The 23,114-nt window shown below is 37.7% G+C and overlaps 1 protein-coding gene across 1 annotated transcript in view; it reads left to right on the top strand.

Moving 5' to 3' along the window:
* INPP4B (inositol polyphosphate-4-phosphatase type II B) overlaps positions 1-23,114 on the top strand; it is a 333,068-nt gene that overhangs the window by 272,747 nt on the left and 37,207 nt on the right. The window contains exons 20-24 of the mRNA XM_009290320.2: positions 8,686-8,858; positions 9,872-9,995; positions 11,055-11,172; positions 15,817-15,957; positions 19,101-19,198. Coding sequence (XP_009288595.1) covers positions 8,686-8,858; positions 9,872-9,995; positions 11,055-11,172; positions 15,817-15,957; positions 19,101-19,198 — 654 coding nt within the window. The remainder of the gene's footprint in view (positions 1-8,685; positions 8,859-9,871; positions 9,996-11,054; positions 11,173-15,816; positions 15,958-19,100; positions 19,199-23,114) is intronic.

Genomic DNA, 23,114 nt, shown 5'->3' with positions numbered 1-23,114 from the left:
CCTTCACTCTCTTCAACCCCCTGAACATGTCCTCTGGTATTCTGTATAGGCCATGAAATGTATTTAACCAGTCCATTTGAGTCTCATTGTAATTATAAAAAAGCGTGCTCTTAGCTTTGATTCAGACTCACACCCTACACGGGCAAATGAAACATTCCTTAGAGCTTTTAGCTCACAAAGCCAAAAGAACTTAAAAGTTACTTCTTTTTAAGTACTATAATAAGCAGTCATCAAATAGAATGAAAGGCACCTCTTGCTAAGCAATAATGATAATTGTAATGCTTAGAAAATTATAGACGTGTTTCATTCAGCTGAGGAGTTGTCTTCTGGAGCTGACAGGCCAAGGACACACAAAATATCAAGATGTTATGGCACTGGAATAAATTCTTCTCTTTTTCCCTCATTTCAGGGCCTTCCCTATTTTTCTTGAATCAGTACAAGTGCCCTTCTGTGAGAGCAGAGTCAGTGCTTCTGTTGAATTGTGTTGAGTGTTCTGCAACACCCCATCACGTGGAAACTGCAGGAGATTTATGGGGCAGATCGCTTTGTTTTCATGTCCTGCTTTTTGAGGAAGACATTTCCTAATGATATTTTCATGAAAACATCATGCAGTGCCTTTGACAGCTTACAGGACTTTCAAAGTCAATGTAGTAATTGAGACATTTTAAAATTGCTTTCTTTCATAGGACTTACTTAAAAGATGGAGGTTTCTGAAGAACCATCCAAGTGTGTGCCAAAGTTGGTTGCCTAATGGTTTTCAAAACCATTGCCTTTGGGGCCAGAATTTTTCATGCTTGACTTCTCTATGAGAGTGTGGTTTCATATGTTTGTTTTTCTCCGCACCTCCCTCTCTTAAGTTTGACATGAAGCCCTGAGGATGCACCATGAAGCACCTACATAGAGGTTATGAGTCTAAGCTTAGGGTTACAAAATTTTGCCTTAATTCTGCTCCATTTTATATTTGAAGCCTGGTTGTATGGGTTCATAACTTTTTCCTAGATATAAAATCATACTGTGTTTACACCCATAGATACGTTTCTAAAATTACAGAATTTTATGCTACGTACAATTCACAAACATTACGTACATGAAAAGCTTGCCATATCTTGCGATTATATATTATACCATAATTTGAGCATAATGTATTTCATTAACACTGCAAATGTATGGGCACAGATAGATCTTTGAGTCTGAAACTGCTTCAGCGCTGGAGTTGATCCTAAGGAAAGTTGTGCTGCTGTTTGTAAGAAAAATGGGGAATACCCGTGGTTTTGACCAAAACATTGAAAAGTATGCCTTAAAGTATGGGATGAAATGTTTGCTTATATTAGTAAACCTGACTGTTTTAATACAATTTTTTTCTAGCATATACATGCTAGAAAATTTTCATAACAATGAAAAAATGTCAAAGAATGCACACATGTTCATTTTAGATGGTAGAAAATGTTATGACAATAATTTGATGATTTTAAGCAATAGCATATGCCTATAACTATAGATGTTGGCATAACATATATTCAGAGCTTCCTAAGATAGATTTATATTTGCAACCTCAGTGTTGACATCATGTGATCTTATTCTTTTTTTCCCAACATGCTTATATTTATTGTATGGAACCTTTGTAATCAGAAATATTGGTGGCACCTTTTTCTTGTACTTACCTTTCAACATGAAATATACCCTCCTTAGCCTAACTTTTCATGCAGTCTGACCTTTGAGTGTATTCTTAAGACTGAATTTGAGTTATCAGTTACCAAGGTAACATACTATGGTTTCATGAGTTGCAGGATTATGATTTCTCTGCAGGATAAATCAGGAAGAGTAGATGGATTTTAAAAGAGAGGGTTTGGGGTTTTTTTTATTCTTTTAACTCTAGGCCGGTTTGCCTTGGAGAACTACTTGACAACATGAAATTATTTTTATTTTTGCCTTTTCATTTTCCATGGGAGTCAGAATGTGAAAGCCTGTCCTGCAGCATTAGAGGTGCCAGTGAAACACAGTAGTTTGCTCTTACACTTACACAGCCCCTGACAGATCTCCATGTTTAGCTGTGCTGCTAAAAGAGGCTGTTGTTTCCTCTGCTCCTTGTACCACACCGTCAGAACTATCACCCAGCCATTCCTCCGCTGGCTCTGTGTGAGTACTCCCTAATTTGCTACATACAAAATCCACCCCGTTATCCTAAACGATGTAATTTGGCAGTGTGATTGCACCTGGATTTTGCCTGAAGTGAATTATGGAATCATATAAATTGTGTTGTTGGGCAGATGAATTGGCCAGTGGTAACCTTCAGCATAGGTAGCAAAGAGCACCTGGGGAATGGTGCATATTTCCTAGCTGGAATGAAGGAAAACATCTGTTCATAGCCACATTGCTACAGGCATATGTGGGTTAATTTTTCTTGAATAATATGATACCTGATGGGGACTCTCTAAGTCTACATTAAACCTTTCTGTCTTTCAGTGCCCTAGGGGTGGGCACTGCATCCTTTCAGTGCATCCCTCCCAATGCAATGTTGTTTTTTTTCTTTTCCCTCTCACTTTTGTATCATCCTTCTCTTTTTGATAGGGTCCTTAACTGAGCTATACGTAGCCCAGCAGATAAGAGAACCCCTTCAGCAGTACTTTCTCTAAGTAGTTCGGCTATCGATGGAAGCTTAAAAATGTGTAAGGGAAAGGAAGACTACTTAACTGAATCGACAAACTATTTTTTAAACAAGACATCAGAATACTTGGTTGCACAACACTTCTAGAGGAAGGTTTATCCATCACTCCCATGTTTTGAGTATATTAGAGTTCCTTAGCTTGATGTCTGTTATTGCCATTGCCGCCTTTTTCTGTTTTTCTGCTTCCGTTGTTACTAAAGCTGCTGGGACACTTGTATATGTATGATTAGATTGTTTCCGTTTTCACTATTATTCCATGTGACAGTATAGAAAATCTCAGATTATTACAATGGAATAATAAATCTCAAGAATTTAGAATTGTTCTTCTGGACACCAAAACTGCTATTGTATTAACTGCAGACATACCAGGAAGACTTAAGCAGGTTTTGGTGTTCCTCTGAGAAATGCTGCAGAATTATGAGCATAAAACCTCATCCTTTCTCAAAGAGCTTAGCCCTCATACTGGAGTTAAACTGAGCTCCAAGAGCTGAGTGGCAAGATGAAGAAGTAGGAAGCTGACATTTTTATGGCGCAAAGTTGAATACGTGAACTCTACTAAGTCAGTTTTTAAACCTCCCTTAAAAAAAAAAAAAGATTCAGAAGAATGTTGCTATACTAGGTGAGTAAATTGAGACTCTGTGGGTTAATTATTTCATGCCGTTTGCACGAGCTGTTTCTGAGGTGGTTACTACTGTTTTGGATTGGTTGGTTTGTTTTGCTTGCCTTTTTCATTAAGACATTAGAGTTTGTCTAACGTTCGGTTTGTGATGTCAAGACAACTCCTCGTTTATGTTGTTTGACCTCTATTATTTCAAGCCTATCACAGATTATTTGTATGTTCAGGGAAAAAGGGAATAAGTGATTAGCTACAGTGAAAAACTAAGTTGTGGGTAGCTGCCGTTACCTACGTTTCTAGGGCCCTTTGTTTCTTTAAGAAGATGACGTTATGCTTTCTTCTGCTTTTAATTCCATATTTAGTTTTTAACTTCATACCATTTAAATTTTGAGGTGACTTGAAGCCATCAAAGATTTCCACTGATTTTTAGGTGGTGCAGACAGCAGTGACAGAATTGGCTTTTTTTCTCTGTTGCCAGGGCAAAAGGAGATAGGATTGTTATTTCAAAGCCTTAGGGCTTTTCCTGTTTGATTACCAGCACATTTTAATAAGCACTTCAGTGGGTCTGATTTTGAAAAAAGCAGGAGCTTGCTTTTCTGCCAAACTTTATCAAATTTAACATGCAGTTTGTCATATTGCAACTTGAGTATTAGCATGTAGAAATAACTAGTTGGATGCTTCGCAGGTCATTTGCCTGTGCAGGCACGTTGATTAAGAGAACATGGGACTGAAGGGCATTTTCCAGAAACCAAAGGACAAATCCTGTCATAAACCGAACTTTCACAACTCTCTGTTAGCAATGGAAGGTGGAGTATTTACTCAGTGCTTGTGCTGCACATACTCTTGTTTTAATCTTACACTAACTGCATAGTGGTGATAGTACTTCTTTTAATTCCATCCTTCCATTTTGCATTTTAATGTGTTTGGCTTTTATGCCTTGTTTTAGTTTCCCTTCCAAAGGCTGACTGGCATGATTTTTGAATTGAGTTTCCTTGCTTCATCAGTAGGCTTTGACTCTTTTGTTTGGATGTTAAATATTCCAAACAGGACAGGCTGCCCTTGCCATTTGAGCGACCTGACAGTCATCCCGTAGTCTCGTTGCTTATGTTCTTGCTCCCAATGTCTTTTTTGAGATGTTTACTCATTCAGTTAATTCTTCGGTCTTTTTCAAAGGATTTTCCGCTGTGTTGGGGATGCAAATCTTGCAATTTTAACTTAAAAGAAATTTGACACCTGAACTGTCAAATGTGTGTAAGTCCTTGAATGCGTTAAACACAAAAGCAATAATTTGTACTATTCCCTTCCCTTAGTGATTCTACAAAGCTATCATCAGTCTCTGTAGGAGTAGAGGTCCTGAGCCATGGTTGGACCCCTGCATCTTTTTTACAGCAACAACTGATTCTGAGCTGACTGCCAGTTTTCTCATGAAGGAGGAGTTGTAGGGCATCTTGCACCTCTCCCAAACTCTTTTGAACATGTAAGCAGTGACTCGTAACAAAGCGGTATCCTCACATGTCAACAGCGTTGTGGCAAGATAGATCGGGATAATCTAAACCTGAATTTAGGCCAGGATTTTAAAGCTCCCTTTACAACTAATGTCTCTTTATGAATTTCATTAATATTCCATATTTATCCTTTGCATACAAGACAATTTTATTTTCCAAATTCTACTGAATTTACTTGTAAGCTTCAAAATACAATGCTTTTTTTTTTGTTTCATAAACTTAAGTTTCACAGTGCTTCTCCGTTTCAAGGAGCAAGTTAAAAGCTGCACTATTTGCTATAAATAAGTGCTTCTGATGGATATTTGGAGCTTTGTGCATTGTTAATGAATGACCCTGATTTATATTCTTGCTGGAGTATTTGCAACAGGATATCCTGCATAACAAGTGATATATGGTGATTTTAACAGACCAAAGATTGAGCAACTATATAGATTTTTTTTTTCTAGAGTTGTCTTTTCTGAGTCCTCAGTGTGTGATACAACTCTTATTTTGATCTTAACACACTAAGCTTGCTTTAAAATAAAAGGACAAATGTGAGAATATACTTGTCCATTCATAAATATTCTGTTTTCAAGAAACAATGCCATCCCTCTTTTAGATTTGCTAACTAGCTCCACCTTCTGGGGACTGGACAGCCGTACTAATTGTGGACAAGAATTTTCAGTGTAAGCAAGGAGTAATGATTGTAACGGATAACTTAATCACATGAGGGTATAGTTTTATCTTCTTTGCTTTTGGCAACTACAATTCTATTTATATTCTATAATAAAATAATTTGTCTTTCCTTAGTCATTACGGTAGGTTTTCCTACAAACTCACTTTTTTTTATTGTTTTCTACAAAGCAAGATACGTATATAAGTAAAGCACTGTATTCTTTGGGACATTAAATACTCAGTAGGATTTATTTTTCATATATTTAGCATGAATGTCCTTTAATGAAAAAATGGCCTTGAGAATCTCAAATTTAATGAAGATTCTATTTAATGAAATAGATTTAGATTCTATTTAATGAAATAGAATCTAAAATTTGAATTCCTTCTTAACACAACTACTACTGACAAAAATTACTTATGTTAGTAAGTTGGTATTCCAAACATGTAGTCTCCCCAAAAAAATCCTTGTGAAAATATTATCTTGAAACTACTACAAGGTATGTGCAAAATAATCTGGAAAATTATAATAGAAGGTAGTTATCCATTGTTTACTGCCAACCTGGAAGGCTGCGTGAAGTAGAATCCACTTACATTTGTTCTGGGTGCAGTATTATTCAATATTTTCATTACTGACTTGGCTTATGAAATATGGATGATGCTTATAAAATTTGCAGATGCTTAAAGCTGGGAGAGGCTTTAAGCTCCATGGGAGCAGGATTAGAATGGATCTTGATGAAATGGAGCACTGAAATATTAGGATGCAGTTCAGTAAGGACAAGTACAAAGTTATGTTCCTAAAGACGCGGAAATACACAGTGCGGATTGACTGGTTAAGTGGCAGCTCAGTAGAAACAGATCTAAGTGTTACGTGACTTGTGGCCAGTATGTGACCCCCTCTTTTGTGAAAAAGAGGGTCAGTAAAGCTCTTTAGCCCTATCCACATAACCTGAAATCGTAATAGCAGGTTCACAAAGTGTGGCTAGTTCTAGAAATTCAGCTTTTTCTCTCTTGCCCTGGCTGTCGGAGTACTTGCAAGATCCTTGGCTGTGTCTGTGTCCAGCTCTGCTTTCCCATGAAAGTGGGACAGACGTCTATTAGCTGTACGCTCAGGTCTACTTTAAAGTGGCCAGGTATGATCTTTTTCATTATTTGCTCAAGTCAGAAGCAGCCAACAAACTCTATTCTTATCACATACAGCCCTGTTCACTGGTTTAGTATGCATTACATTTTTTAATCTCATTCTGCTGCAGTTGCTTTCCTTGCCATTTATTTATTGATCAGTTTAATAAATTACTGTAACTTAAGACTAGAAAGGAGAGTTTACATTGTCTGGTCTGTCTAGTCTGACTTGCAGTATGTCACACCTTCTTGTCTACCTTATTTCTAAATTTGACTGTGTCTCACAGCAGCCTCCAGCCTTTGGTGGTTCTTGTGCTTTTATTCCCTGGAATAAACATCCCCGTTAGTACTTATTTTCTCCTCATGAAGAGGGGAAATCCAGTTGCTGCTCAGCCTTTTTCATAGGCTTAAGGAGATTAAACTCTAAATCTTGGTAGCTCTCCTCTGCAAGCTCTCCATTTTTTTCAGCAGTCTCTTTCAAATGTGTGCACCAGACCTTGGCATGCGGTGTATCAGTACTCTCTTAGTCAATGGCATGTATAAAATCACCTCTTTTTGCTGGAGCATGAAACTGGGGATGGCTTATGTTCTGTTTTGTTCACGATAGCTCTATCTTCGTAACTGCTGTTTTCCAGGGAACAGTTCTTCAGTCTGTATTACTCACACTTAAATATGTATGACTGTGTTAAAACACACGTCGTCTGACCACAAAGACATTATTTGCAAAGGAACCCAAGTTGTTCTCTGTGACTGCTCTGTCCTTGTTCCTATTTCCTCTTTCCTGCGCCTTATTTTTGTGCAGTTCCTCCTGGCTTTCAAAGTTCTCTCCAGCCTTCTTGGCTACAGTTTTATTCATTTACCTATTTTTCTGGAGCATAGCCAAACTGACTTTGCAACAGGCAGCTGTGTCTTCCTGCCTAAAGAACTTCTTCAATACTAATGAGTCTTTCATTGGCCTGACTCAGTGTTACCTGAAACAATGTGCTGTTATCTTCCACCTAATTACAATTTAAATGGAACAGATTTTAATTATCATTGATTCTTAATTACACTAATCTACAGAAAATATGAGTCAGCGATGGACTATATTAAGTCAGTTACACTCCCTATTTTTATATAGATTTTTCTGGAGTGTTGATTTCTCTGTCATTTTAAACTATAACAATGAAACCGAGATATAGATTCTAAAGGAGGGTGATTTTTTTTTTTTTTTTAAAATTTGCTCAACTACGGGGTAAACAAAACCATATGCAACTACAATGCAGATCTGATTTTATTAAATCCTGAAAAATTCAGGAACAGCTTGGGTAATTGGGCAAATTTGAGTAAGCTGTTCTGATTTTCCTCTATTCCTACTTATCTCTTAGTTTCATTTGTAATGTATTAAGGAGTCCCATTTTTCAAGCATTTCACTAGCTTGTTTTTTCTGATATCCCTAGCATATATTCTAACAGAGCAAAACATATTACAAAATTGTTCTAAATCTCTCTGCTCAAAGTAGCTAAAAAAATAATGAGTTCAATACCTCTAAATATTTAAAGAGAACAATATAGAGAGAGGCTAAAAAGAAAAAGGAATGTGACCTGAAGGTTAGTATTTTTCCAGCCTATACATTAAACAGATAATATCCTTCCAGATATCTATTTGTTTTCCGTTTTGCCTTCCAGCACCCACTTTTTCTTAAATATAGGCTCTTCCCCCTTTTTTTATTTTGATGGTACTTCATTTGTTTAGATAGCAAGTTGTCAGTGATGGAAAGAACAGATCTTCATCTCCACCATATTCATCTTGTGCTAAATGAGTTTTCACGTGTATCTCTGTGTGCTCTGTTTATGACACTTTAATGCAAGTTTTACAGAGAAGTTAGGTCTGTTAAGAAGTCATTGTTTCAGGATATAGTTGGGTTCAGGCCAAGGATTTAGCCCCAGTCTCAGTGGTAAGCTGGAGTCCTACCTCTAAGTGTATTCTCTGGTGGTGTTTGCTATACCACAATGGTTAGGATAGAGCTGCAGTGTCGTTTTAAAGTGTAGGACGATCTACGCAGCCACTGCAGCCCTCTTTCCATTCTGAAAAGGATTTTCACTGCAAGTTTTCTGTTTTGGAACGGATGATCTGTCTTGTTCTAGGTGACTGGTATGAACAGCTTTATCCCCTGGTGATTACGCTGAAGGACTGCATGGGAGAGGTGGTGACCAGGGCGAAGCAATCGATGGCGTTTGTTCTGCTCCAGGAACTTGCCTGTGGTTTGCCACAATGTTTGATGCTGACCCTAAGAAGAGACATCGTCTTTAGTCAAGCAGTAGGTTGTCTTGTGTCACTTATCTCCTACTGTTGTTATAATTAAGCATACTATTCATGCCAGTGTTTGTGTTTTTCCTTTTTTGTTGTTTTTTTTCTTTTTCCAATTTAACACAACTTTTTCATATATTTTCCATTACATGCACTTAAATATTTTATAATGTGATAGAGAAATAAATAGTAAATGCCAATCCATAGTACCTGTATCACTGAGTCAGAGTAGTATGTCTGCAATGGACTAGAAAAGGTTACCTTAACTCCCTTTTGCACAAAGAAGGATCCGTAAAGCTGATTTTAGTCTTCCTAGATTATATGGCAGTATCCTCACCTGTAGGTGAAGTTCTCGAGTCTAGCCTTGAATATTCCTTGCTGCTATTCAAGCTAGGTATTTTTTTCTCCTGGTCACCTTGGAAATGAAGAACAGATTCTTTGTTTTTCAGTTTGTAGCAGTATTTTATGTGTTTGAAGGCTATTAGGATGTCTCTTCTCAGACTTGTCTTCTCTTGGTAAATAACTGAAGTTCTTTTGATCTTCTCCTGTAGATCATGTTTTCCAGATAGATTTCTCTCTAAATGATTCATCTAATTACTCCCTTAAGTTATATGTTTTTCCTAACATAATTAAGGAGTTAGTGTGCAACTGCCAAGGAGATTCAGTTGCATTAGGTGCCTAACTGCTTTCAAATCCATCATAATTCACAGCCTTATGTGTTTATAGCCTGCCAACGGAGGTTCTGGTCTCGCTTATGTCAGTTTAAATAACACACAACCCCACAAAACAAATGAAGCTTATCTAATGTAAGATAAGGGAATATTTCACTGCTTTTTACACCAAAAAATGCCTCAATAATATATTAGTATGAAATTATGTATGTAGTCACTAAACAGAAATATCTATGCTGTTTTCTCAAATATCTAAATATTACTTCTGTTGTGTATAATGATAGCAAGCCTCATTTTAACTATGTTACAGCAGTACATCTGTTAATTTTACTTTTTTTCATTGTCTTTATAGCTCGCTGGATTGGTCTGTGGGTTTATAATCAAATTGCACACGGGTTTACATGATCAAGGATTTTTACAACAGCTTCATACTGTTGGATTGCTTGTGCAATATGAGGGACTTCTTAGTACGTATAGTAAGTATTGTTCTCGGAAAAAGTTCCTTATGCATCCAGACCAGAAGTTTACCCAGGAGGTTCTTATTTTAACCTCTGTTCTACTTCCAGTAATTTGGCTTATTGAATCAACAAATATTATCCTTAGGAGACAGTAGGCTTCCGTATAATAGCACAGTTGAAGTCATGGATACTATGTTGTCAATTCTGCATCAAAAATTACTCTTTTTTTTTTTTTTTCTCAATTCTTCTGAGAACACTAGTTGCTAATTATTCCATGCAGAGTGCTGAACTGCGTTGTCTTAAATACAGGAGACTCCTTCCTCAGTACAGCTAGTGGAACTTTTGGTTTTAATAAAAACTGTCTCCATTTGTATAGGCATTTGGCCTGACCCGAAATAGCAGGTTTATAAAGCTAACCCAAACAGCAGATGTAAACAGTAAGAGTTACTGACTCTATCAGCCTCTGCCCTGACCACGCCAGTATTGGTTATGTGAAGATAGCCTGAAAACTGTTTGATTCCTAGCTTGTTACAGGTGCCGTCATTCGATAGGTATTAAAAAGGACATTTGGAGGGAGAAACTGCCGTATGTTTCAAAATGCTTTGAACTAGGTGTATTGGAATCCTTCCCCAAATTAGAGATTTTGACCAAAGTAGAGGGATTTAGCATTTTTGCAGCTCTTTAACGCACAGGCAATTGCAGATCCTCACTTGGAGATTGCTGTCAGACTCCCTTTTGCATGATACTCGTCGTTGTTATTCTCAAAACCTTTGTCCTCCATCAGCAGGACAGTCTTTAAAACCACTTTCAGAATAGACAAAAATGGCTTTTCTGAGGTCATTCTATGCACATCTAGAGCAGGCTGATTTTCAGAGGTGCTTATTACTCGTAGTAGAGAGAATTGTCAGCAGTTCTAAAAATCAGTCTGCTTTTATGTAGGTTACTTTAATGTGGATTTAGGGCTGTGATTTTTAGATGCACAGACTGGAAAATATAATCCCCGTATTGCTTTACTATAACCTATTCAGTGACCGATCTGTCTACTCTGTTAATAACCTCTGTAATCTTCCCATATAGGTGAAGAAGCGGGGATGCTAGAAGACATGGCTGTGGGAATTTCAGATTTGCAGAAAGTAATGTTTAAAGTCATTGAAGCCAAATCAGAAGATTTTTTGCCTGTTATAACTGGAAGGCGGTGAGAACTTTGTTTCCTGGAGCCCGTGGCATGTAGTTTTAATCTGTAGCACATGAAAACCCAGATAATGGTTTTCTTGTTGCTGTGTTCTATTTTATGGGAAGTGCAGTAGTTTTACTTTTCATGGGGTGAATGGAGATGTAATGAAGTAGTAGGGATTTGTAAAGCTAGTAGTAATACGGGCTCTGGGTTACTTTCCTGATGAAAAGCTGGAAGTTCCAATTGTATTAATAGAAATTAATCAAAACAGTGTCTGGCTTGTGCAGAGTTTCTGTTGCATTTTTCATATATAGATACTGAATCAAAGAGAAGTGACAAGGTCAATATTTACAAAAGTGGCCTCTAACTGAAGAAACCTTGTTTTTGAGGTGTCCAGAACTTGTATTTCAGTGTGACAAATGAAATTGCGTTTCTAAGAGTTAGGCCTTGATTGTCTTAGGATGGAAACTGAAAAACTCAGATGCCAAAACGTAGTGGTCACTTTTGAAGAATGAAGCCTATCTTAGTTGCTGAAGATCACACAGGACATACGCACCCTCAGAAATCCTTGCATAAAGCCACTAATACGTTATGCACCTCACATAAGCGCTGCTGAATATCAGGACATAAACTGAAATACTTCATTAATTGTGGCTATAAGAGGGTTAACAAGATTGTTACACAGGAGGAATCATTATTATTCTAGTCTGAAGCTCCAAATGTTTTTACTTTTGCAGAAATCACTTCCTTAATAGTATCATTATTCTTAAGATGACTGTAAATTAAATTCAGCTAAAAGCAGCAACTTTTAGAAAAGATATGTTTCTTCTGAAGGGGGCTTTCACCACTGATTTTCTTAATTATTCTGGATGATTCACTCTCATCCTATGGGGCTTCCGAGAAAGGATTGAAATAAATAGCAGCAAGGCCGGAGTATGAGAGGCAACACATCAGGAATAATTAAGAATAATTACGGTGTGTAGATAAAACAGAAGAAATACATCCTTTGTAAATCACAGCAGTCGTAAATCTTGAAAAATCCAGCAGCTACATTTACTGGCTTGCTGCCATTACTGCAGTACACTGAACTGTCACACTAGGAGGTCCTGGGTTTGAAAGACTCGAGCTTTAAGCTACTTCAGGCATTCTGGATTGATGGAGTAGTCAGTCTTTAGGAAGAAGAGGTACTGCCTGTGATTGCTGTACTGTACTTACTGGCAGGTATTCACTGGATGCAATTGGTACCAGGCAAAAAAAAAAAATATCTTTAAGGCTTATGTGGAGGAGCCCCATTCCTGTTAGAGCTGTGATGAGACAGCTCCTATCAGACAGCATTGGAAGTCAACCATAAAAAGAGAAGACAGTGGAAAACCTAGTTGTTTTCTAATTAATGTTTAAAAACCCCACAATTTTTAGATCATTTTGGTTGTTATGGTGTGGCTCGATAAAATGAGACTAAAAGACTGTAGAAATGCAAGACAGAAAATTAAGCTACAAGGTCTTATCTTGCAGAGTCGGAGTATTCACTTGTAATTGTTTTTCTAGGGAAGTGCTTAAGGCAGATTCTGTGTACACAAACAAGCCAATCCAAGGAGAGTGGCATTGACTAGCAGTGCACTAACCTGCTGATGTGGGTGGCTGATCCTGACCATCCAGGTGCAGTGAAGTTCAGGCACTCGTGTTCTTTTATTACAGGCAAAAGTAGTTAACACTTACTTTTATAAAATTCTTTGATAGAATGTATTTGATTGTGCACATGAACTTTGAGGCATCACAGGGTTTGAAACCATGTTTTCAACGAAGCCCCCCGATCAGACTAGCACTTACAGCCACATTGAAGCGATTTAAAAAGTTGTCACTTAGCTGAAAATAGAGCTGGGTAAAGCACCTCCCAGCTGAGATGCAGTGACTGACCATGTGTGCATTTTTTTTCTGTTGCAAAGCAAAGCAAAGGTGTGTGTAAATGACTTGTTTGGTGTTTATTGCAATGAACTAAGAGTGTGCGATTTCAGCCAACTGCAAGTAGCTGCAGGGTCCATGGCCCGCAGTTGCATGGGGGTAATTTTTAGAAGCTTTCTAACAGGACTGCGAGTGTTTGTCTATCTTCATATGTGATAATAACAAATATTAGAGAATAAAGCAAATAAAGTCAAAGAAAGGGATATTCTTAAGCAGTCCTGTTTTAGTGAAATCATATACATTTAAATATTTAATACCTAAATTTATACAATTCATTCTGAAAGAGATGATGTTTTATTATTTACTTTCTCGAACATGCTGGATTTCTCCACCCTGTTTTCCTGAGAGAACATTATATGTTAAAAATTATGTGTTGATTTTTCCTTCTCATTGGAAAAGGTAGTAGCCGCCTTATCCAATTCATGCCAAAATCACCTGGTATCTCTGCACAGAGTCTAACCATAAAAGAGAGAAACTACATGGTGATAAAATTTACTGCTGTATTACTTTTTCTTGTTTAAGTAAAAGCATAGGACCTGTAAGATTTTTGAAATTCATGCCAAACAAGTCCTCCAGCTTTCAGTACTTTGAATTGTGTGTGTGTGTGTGTCCGACTTCAGTACCATTCCTGGACTTTCTAGACAGCTCTCTGTAACAGCTTGATAGCCTTTTCTTTACATGATCAGAAGTGAGTCGTTTTCATTGTGCAGTTGGTTACAGATTTTTAAAAGTTACCAAGGATTATCTCTGAGACTTCAAAAAATGTTTTGAAAAAGAAAGAGGAAAAAAAAAAAAACGGACAAGGGGGGAAGCTCTCGGGTGGTACTGACGTTAATTTATCATGCCTAAAGGTCAGCATTTCTCAATGTTCTTTCACACACTGAAAGAATTTGTAGTGATTTTGGGGGTGTGAAATGTAGCAATGCAGTGATTTGGTGGCATTTTGGTTCAGTAGCGTATGCTCTTTGAATTAGACTAAACCAACATTTCTTCTCAACCTCGTGAATGCGTTCCAGCACAGAAAAATGTTCTGATAGCACTTGACAGCAGCTAGGAGTGCTGACACGCAGGCTGAGGATGAATGCTGCTCTGCAAAGATCATTTGTACAGGGTTCTTTACTGTCATCCTTGCTAACTCTCTATTTCCTTCAAATGGGTGACTTAATTAAACAAAAGACAAACCAAATAGACTTATCTGGGGAGTAGAACTATTTCTTCCCCGCCCCCCCCATGTATCCTCCATTCAAAACTGATAACCCCCCTCAGTAGGGAGTATCTGGCATTTGCGCAAAGATTACATGCTCTTCTTAGCCCGTACCAAAGTATATGCTGTTGCCCGAGCTGAATGTAATTACGTTTCAGTCACAAGTCTGCACTGGATCCATTTTATTTTGTTGTCAGATATGTGGGCAAGATAGAGGTTCAAACACGACCACTAGCTCTTCTAAGCTGAAGCTCTTTATCCCAACACCTCCTCTGAGATAGCACACTCATCCCTCCAGCTTGCCAAGGGTGTCAGAACTACTGCAGAAACTGCCCTTTTTCTTCAAGGTTTTCTGCCTTTTCTCCCCCAATTCTACACGTGGGTAATCCAGATTGTATTTTAATTCTTTAGCAAGCACATGATTGATTAAAATAAGGGTTGGAGGGACTCCGTGATAGATTATTTTAATAGGTGCAAACAGTTTTCGATCTTAAGTTTACGTGCAAAAGTTGTGTGACTCCCTAGGCCTGGTTTCTGTAGCTAGGATATAGATCCTCCTTCCCTCCTGTTGCTGTAATACTCTTCCTTCTTGGTGGTATACCAAATGTGCTCTGCAGGAGAGAAAATTTCGGTCTTTGTTATCAGTTGGCCCTCTTTGAATGATTAAAATGCCGAATCCTGGAGACAAATGGATTTGCTTCTAGTCTGTTCTTTTATTATTAGGCTGATTGCTCTAATAACAGGAAGAAAGCTAGTAAAAACTAAGTTAACAGCATGCTGTTGTTTCTGTTGTGGGGTCAGGCATCAATCCTCAAAGACAGGTGAAATTCAGCTTCAGGGTTCCACATGATCAGAATTTGGACTGGCAGCCAAAGTAACATGTTTTTCATAAAGTCAGACCAAACACAAGCATAAAACCAGAACTGCTATATATCATATCCCTTCTCCTAAAATAGGATTCAAGTTTGTGTAATGAGCCTTCAATTATTATCTTCACAGAGTCACTTTTGTTATTGCTGATGCTTTCTATCCCCAGGGAGAAAATCCAGCCGCTGAAGAAAATGGGAATTTTGCTTTGGGTTTTTGTGAAAGGTTTTTGCTCATATTACATTTCGAGTGGATACAGGATCAAGTTGTGACTTCTGAAAGGAAGTTGTTTGTGTAACTCAGCAAGATGCATCTTAAGAGTTGAGGTGTCCTCATTGATATTTTGGTAGCGGAAGACTTTTCTACTGCTTTCATCTTTAGTTCTATTTTCACTTCAGTAAAGAAGTCAGTATCAAGAGTGTATAATTATATATACCTGCCTTTTTCCATATAGCTTGGTTATGCTCTTAAAACAAGCAAGCTGAATTGTCACATTTTATGGTTCGATACAATTAAGGGGAAAAGGGGGAAAAACTGATTTATAGGTCTGCATGTTCTCTATAATTTAGGAAGGTTATAATTTGAAGCAAACCAATCGATATTCCCATCCTTATTCTTCTTTTTATTTTTCCTAGTGAACATTACGTTATAGAGGTCCAGCTTCCAGCAAAGATGTTTGAGTTGCTGCCACAAGAGATTAAACAAGGAAAGCTACTTCGCATGTATCCAGTACTCTTTAATGTTGGAATCAATGAACAGCAAACACTTGCAGAGAGGTAAGAAAAAATTGTGTTTCATTTTCTGTCCAAGTATGCCGTGCTAGTACAGGATATCTCTCAGGATTAAAAATAAATCTTTTTTTGTTATTTGGTCTTGGGCCATCTCATACTGACTCAGTGTGTATTTTAAAAAATATTAAAGGAAATAAGCACAAGCTATGAAGCAATGCAAAATAATGAAGAAGTCCAAGTGAAGATATGACCACACGCAGGACTTCATTTCACACAGTCAACAGCAAGCTTCCTTTGGATACAGATATAAAAAGGATTTCTATTTCATGGATGTAGAAGTTTGTTCATACACGTACTTTGGCCTTGTCAAACATGAGTTTGAAAATTGGAAATTATTATTATCTTAAAGGTGGGGTTGAAGATGCTGAACAAGTCATAAGCTAGAAAGAGATCATTTTTCTCAGCTTTTTAGGGCTTTTTTCCAGGGTTGAGGAGTGGTAGTTAATAATAGGGAATGCGTTAGTAATATGTTTGTAGAAACATGAAGGCTGATATTAAAGTTCTGATGTGTTAATATTACTCCTCTGAAAAGATTGCTGGAAACTAATTAGTACAATAGTAGTCAAAGTTTTACCAACGTATTAATTTTCTCTTCCAAGAGAAGGGTATCTGTTGGTCATGTTAAATTACCAAGTTTGTGCAATGTTAAAACTGCAAGGTAGACATCAACAATGAGACAACTACTTTTTTTTTTAACTAGTTTTATTAAACGAGCATCCAAGAGACATAATACATATCTTTAGATTGCATTCACTACAAACTCAAAACCAAAAGCAAAAGCGTAGCTGGGGAAATAGAGGGAGACAGTGAAAAACCATTAACCTGGACAATAGGCAAGAAGTTAAGCACAACGGGAGTTTCACGTCCTGTTCTTTGTAGACAGCAGAGTAAAAGGAGTCTTTTAAGGAAGACTTCTAAGGAATGCCATTAGGTAGCTTTGTGGATGTTTATGGGAGACTTCTCTGAGTTGTGATGTGTGAGAAAATTAAGGCAGAAAATTTAAATGGGAGACATAGGCTCAATCAGAGGACAGTAAAAACTGGCGTTTTACTAGTGAAAGAGTTGAGTAGTTGGTTAGAGAACTTGAAACAGTCTTGAAAACGAAAATAGCTTATTCTTGATCCCATAAAGAAGGGAAAAGTGATGCTATGAGAGGAGTGACGTGGCCAAAGTGATAGCGTACAAAACCAACAAAACCAGTCATGACAATTGTGACTAGGACACGTCACGTTTTTCTAAAATCAGAGAAAAGGAGTATGCAGTAACCAAGAAGCAAGTTTGTGAGAGCTTACATGGGTAGGATAGGCAGGAAGGACTATATGTTGCAAATGTCCTGAAGAAAGATTTGACAAGACTTAGAAATAGCCTGGATAGATGTACTACTCCTCACGTGTAGAGGATTCAGTGTGAAAAGATGTCTGGCTTGCAGGTGGAGTGGCAGGAAGAATGGTAGCATTTTTCACAGTGGTGATTTTACATTGTGCACAAAGAAAGCTATGAATGAAAAAAATAATATATGTATATCTACAAATACAGATATATATTAGTATCTCTATTAAGCAAATCAAGTTGGATTATTCCATGCAGAAACAGCTTGTCTACATGCACTTAGAGGTGTAAGCATTAGACTTAATTCAAAATATTGCTTAACTCCTAAAGTTGCACGTTTGTCTTTGAGATTGGAAACACTGCACATGCTTTTTGGTAAAATATATTTTTTGTGGAAAATGAATGTGAGAATAGAAGGGTTTGTGATAAATTTCTAGACAATGTTACTTTATTAGATGCAAACATCTCTTCTTTCAATAAAACACAGTTGAGAATATATCTGGTTTAAAAGAAATATTCTCATGTGACAGTGCAGCAATGGCTACTGAGGAAGTAGCCGAGTCTTTTCCCTCTTTGGCCCATTGAAATATTTGATTCCCTTCTGCATGATGTAGCAATACATATAGTATCTCCTGATTTGTGTCTCGTTTTGTCTACCTGAATTTCTCACTTCACCTGTCCATGCCTCTCTTTCTGCACTCGTCCATTTCCTTTTCTTCATTTCAAGGCTATTCTAAAGATGAGTTGCAAAAACTTGGCCCTAACTGCCTAAGGAACATTCCTGTCTTTACATTCATTCATGTCTCTCATAGTAGAGGTACCAGGAGAGGGGGTTTGGGGGGTTTTTTTTAGCCTATGTGAAACTTGGCTGTTGTAGAAATTTTGGTCTCGGAGAGAAAGATATTTGCCCATATAGCTATAGTCAGTTCATGGATAAGCGTAATGACATCCTGATGTTGTCTGGGTTTTCTGTGAGGTGCAGGATAATGAGGATTTGGGTGATGTGTGCCCAGCAGACTTGACTGCTGCAAGAAACCCCATAACACACTCCTGAGCCAGCTGCAGCACTGTAGAGCAACCGCTGAGGTCTGTGCGCTGCAGCAAGCTTAACTGCAGACAGCTGAAGTCAGTCAGCCTGCGGGTCGCAACTCTGTGAAGCTTAATGGTGAAATCACTGCTCAATAGCAGAGAAATGGTTCTCTCATTAGTTTCAGATACAAGAAACCAAGATAACTAACAGCTCAGGAGCAGTGTAGGGCAGAAAGGGCCCAGAGAAGTAATCAATTTGACTATTTATAGCAAATATTCTCAGACCAGAGCAGAAATTAGTTCTTCAGAAGGTTTTCCACCTGACACTTGCATCTACTCCATCTTGTGTGGCTTCAATATTGTCCAGCTCTGGTAGAAATTAATATACCTAAGCAACAGCAGCAGTAAGAGATGTGGGAGTTGGTGTTCTCTGCCTGTGGTACCATTTGAAATTCCCACAAATAGCCCTTGCATTTATTCAGGATTTGTGAAGGGAAAAAGAATATGTGCTTTAAAGAATGTTTGTCTATAAATGGAATACTTGGTCCATAAGGTTTTGGAAGATTTATCCGTGAGTGATGACCTCATTCCCAAATATTAGTTCCAAAGCACATGAGAGATTAGCAACTTTGTTTGACAAAATCTAGTACCTTCAACACTAGAAAAAAGAAATAAATCGAAGTTATTTCTTTATGCAAAGAAATCATTCTGAAGGGTAACTTATTTTTGTTTTGTTTTGTTTTTCATCATTTTACTGTGCTTTTTTATAGGTTTGGAGATACCACTTTGCAGGAAAACATTAATCAGGAAAACTTAGAACTTCTAAAAGAATATTACAAGCTGTTTACAGAAAAAATGCCTCCTGATTGTGAGTACAAAATAATGCAATATCCAAATGGCTTTGAAAAGGTTTGATAGGTGAAAGATTATAAGATAGTAACATTAGCGCAATATTAGTGTGCATCTTTTAGATTTAGGTCTCAATCCCATAGCTTGTTCCATAACGTTAAACACTTTGTGCCTGTACGCAGCCCTGCTGAAGTCAGCGACCGCAGGCCCAAGGCCATAGCAGAAACTACAGCGAGAGTGCAACAGAGTAGTGATGAACTAAACAGCTCTTTTAAATTATTAATAAAATATGCTTTTTAATATTTCAAGAAGAGGACAGTCTGTACCTACTATATTTGTACAGAAATACTCGGTGGGAATTTTCATCAGTTTCAATCGCTCCCTCCATTCTTATTTTGAATATGTATTAAGGTATGGCAAACCACTGCGAAATCTGCAGATGCACATACAAGCAATGAGACACGTCATAACGTCACTGATATTAATAGCGTGATTCCATTAGAATAGGCCCTATATTCCAATTTTATAGAAATTGGGTATCATAAACATTACTATTCTGTTACTTTGATTGTTGAAAGCAAACACTGAAAAGACCATTTGTATCAATCTAATCCTGTTAAAGTAGTCTTAATGCCTAAGCTATATTCCCAAATGTTGCAGATTTTACAGCCTGACTTTAAAGAGCTTGGATTTAGGTCTCTGCTCCTTCCCCTTGGGTAAGGGGGGGTGAATCTTTTGAATCTAAAGACCTATCATCCTACAGGACATGTGTGTAACAACTCATGGTGAATACTGCTGGTTAAAATCCCGTGCAAAGCTTCTGTTCTCTTACAGAACACCTTGTGTTGACTACTTTTGCAAATTATCCATTACATGTATGTACTTACAGTTATATCTAACGTGGCACTGTATATGTGTACATGTTTATCTTTTATATCAGGATGATTTTCATTTGTTAATAACTTTGACAGAAGTGAAAGCTCTCTTCCTGAACGGTGGGCAGTAGGCCCATCCATCCACCCACATCTCTAGTATTTCTAGGATTTCTACAGAGAAACTCATATAAGAAGTTAGTAATTAATTTAGGGGAATCCTGCCAAGAAAGCATCCTGAAAAACTAACCTCATCTGGGGTTAGGTCTAAGGTAGATCTGCTACCTCCTAAATGGATCTGATTATATAAAAGCAAAAATTTGCATGCAGATAGTATTGGCTGCTTTTCATTAACAGAAGCTAACCTTGTACTGCCTTCCTGCAGAGGATTATTAGTGAGCCACACAGCCTTCCTGGACTTCTTCCAGGACTGTGCAGGCTTTTGAGAACTACGCTTGTCTAATTCATCATGTCTTTTCTGGTTATCATTACCTTCTTGCTTTTTCTCTACCTCTAAGATCTGAGTCTGTTCTTTGTCCAAATTTTTACAGAACACAAAGCACCTTCTGGTTCCATTGCCCTTCCCAGTAGCTCCTTGCCATTATATGGGATCACTGTTGGCTTCGAGTAATGTGCCTTTTAAACCAGCTCCCTGGAGAAAAGTGAAGCTCTCCAAGTTGTTCAGCTGGGGGAGAACTTCAATTCCTCCCCTGTTCCCCCAGCTCTGTGCTCCAGTTAGGAAGATAAACCTCCATCCAAGCTGGCAGCAGCCCTGGTGGTGTAGCCAAGTGAGAGCCGTTCAGTATTGATGGCTCCTTGATGGTTTTGTCACACCTTTCCAGATAGTTTCCTGTAGTGCCAAATCTGTGCTACAAAATAAATGCAGGACCTGGTTCACAAAGCTGTTAGTTACAAATAGTGCTCATAAAGCCTGACAGAATTGGAGGACTCTCAGCCCTGTTGGCCAGGCTGTTGCATCCACCATCCTTAGGCAGCCTCACTTGCCTGCTGCTTCACTTCCATTTCAAAGAATTCAATTTTCGACTGCCATAAAGGCATTGCCACCTTTGCTATTAGTTTTTCTCTCATCTCTGTAATTCCCATTGCCAATAATATTCTAGCTTTCGCCAATAATATTCTAGCTTTCTCTCTATTCCCAATTATTAAGTCTTCAGCTGCGTGTAACTGCATATGTCAAATACTGGCTTTCTATCTTCTTTTAGATGAGTATGCACTCTGTCACTCTCCTGTTTCTTAATCTCTTTAATTCTCTAATAGGAAACTCTGAAAACAATAAATAGCAGTGTGCTCCCAGAAAGATTCCTACCAAAAATGCCAACCAAACGTAGTTCGGTTTAGGCACCAAAATAGTACTGCTTTTATAGAATAGCTAAAGGGGGTTTATAAAAAAGATGGGGGCAAACTTTTAGCAGGGCCTTGTTGCGACAGGACAAGGGGGAATGGCTTTAAACTAAAGGGGGGTAGATATAGACTAGATATAAGGAAGAAATTTTTGACGCCGAGGGTGGTGAAGCACTGGCACAGGCTGCCCAGAGAGGTGGTGGATGCCCCATCCCTGGAAACGTTCCAGGTCAGGTTGGACGGGGCTCTGAGCAACCTGATCTAGTTGAAGATGTCCCTGCCCATGGCAGGGGGGTTGGACTAGATGACCTTTAGAGGTCCCTTCTAACCCAAACTATTCTATGATTCTAGCATAGTAAGGGTACAAAAATATATGATTGTTGTTTAGTAGTACATAATCAATGGAAAAGAATGGCTTAGAACTCAATTTAAACAGCTGAAAGCATAAAATTGGAGAAACCTATGTCGTGAGTGATATTTGGTGTTGCTGGTTTGATACCTAACACCCACAGCAACATCAGCGTTGCAAAGTATTGTCCCATGTGAGAAGAGGGATGCATGCAAGGTTTAGAAATCCTGCAAGCAAATAAAGATTTTCTTCCATAGCATCATAATGCATGTAGCAGTACATGCATTTTCAACATAAAGTCTATGAGTCTGTTTTGTACTTCCAGGCTTCTCTCCCTTATAATCTATGAGAATGATTTGACGGTTTAATACTGCTTTGTGACACAAGGAATTTAAGCAATCGATCACGTCCAGTCAAGATGCAGCTCATCTGGCAATATTCTAAATTAGGAGAATCTTGCTTTACCTATGGTGAAGTCATCTCTCTGAGATGGTGCGTTTTCTGCTGTGAACCAAAGGAAAACTGCTTTGAAGCAATAAAATGTTTACCTAGTGATACATTTTCAGAATCTGGAAACATCTTTTTAGAGTACTCATTATATGCTATGTGTTTTAAAGAAACAGATGCAGGCTAAGTATAATAGTCTGGCAGGTTGTGAGTATTTTTATATGCTCTGCATTATCTAATTGTATGATCAGGAATTGTAATACACAGATAAAACAATCCTCATTAAGATTATTACAAAACTAGTTTCAATGTAATTTTTCTGCATTTTTTTTCTTTTTGGCAGCAGTGTATGAGTAAGGCAACTTAGACATTTTTAGAATAGTTCTTTTTGAGTATGTTTAATTTAATTCTTACTATGAATCGTGGATAAGGGAAACTACAGAATTCATTAGAGATAAAATGTAAAGCCTGTTGACAAGTGGGATCATTCCAGCTGTGATCAGGTTAGGAGAATGGATTTTGACCTGCATTAGTAGTTGCCTCATTTTTAAGCTTTGAATTTAATATAAATCTTAGGTTTGGGGCTTGGGTCGTGGGGTTTTTTTTTCCCACTGGGTGGAACATCCTACTTTTTCTTGTTGAAAAAATATGTCAATTTATCAATTTGGTTTAATTTTGTTTCAACTGGTTCTGAGCATTTCTTTGTTGATAACTATTATTAAACTTATTTTTACTTCACTGCCATAAGAAGAAATCATTTCGAAAAACAGATTTTGGTTGTTTCTACTGATTTTCAAAACTAATGAAGATAAAGGTAACATTAGAACAAAACCCTTCTATATATACACACAAAACAGAAAAGCAAATTAAATTACCTACTCTTGAATTCCCTCTAGACATCTATG

This window comes from Aptenodytes forsteri, unplaced genomic scaffold (genome assembly GCF_000699145.1).
Source record: "Aptenodytes forsteri isolate BGI_AS27 unplaced genomic scaffold, ASM69914v1 Scaffold125, whole genome shotgun sequence".
Taxonomy (NCBI): Eukaryota; Metazoa; Chordata; class Aves; order Sphenisciformes; family Spheniscidae; genus Aptenodytes; species Aptenodytes forsteri.
Note: the sequence above shows the minus strand (reverse complement) of the source record. Positions and strands in the feature narration are given on the sequence as shown.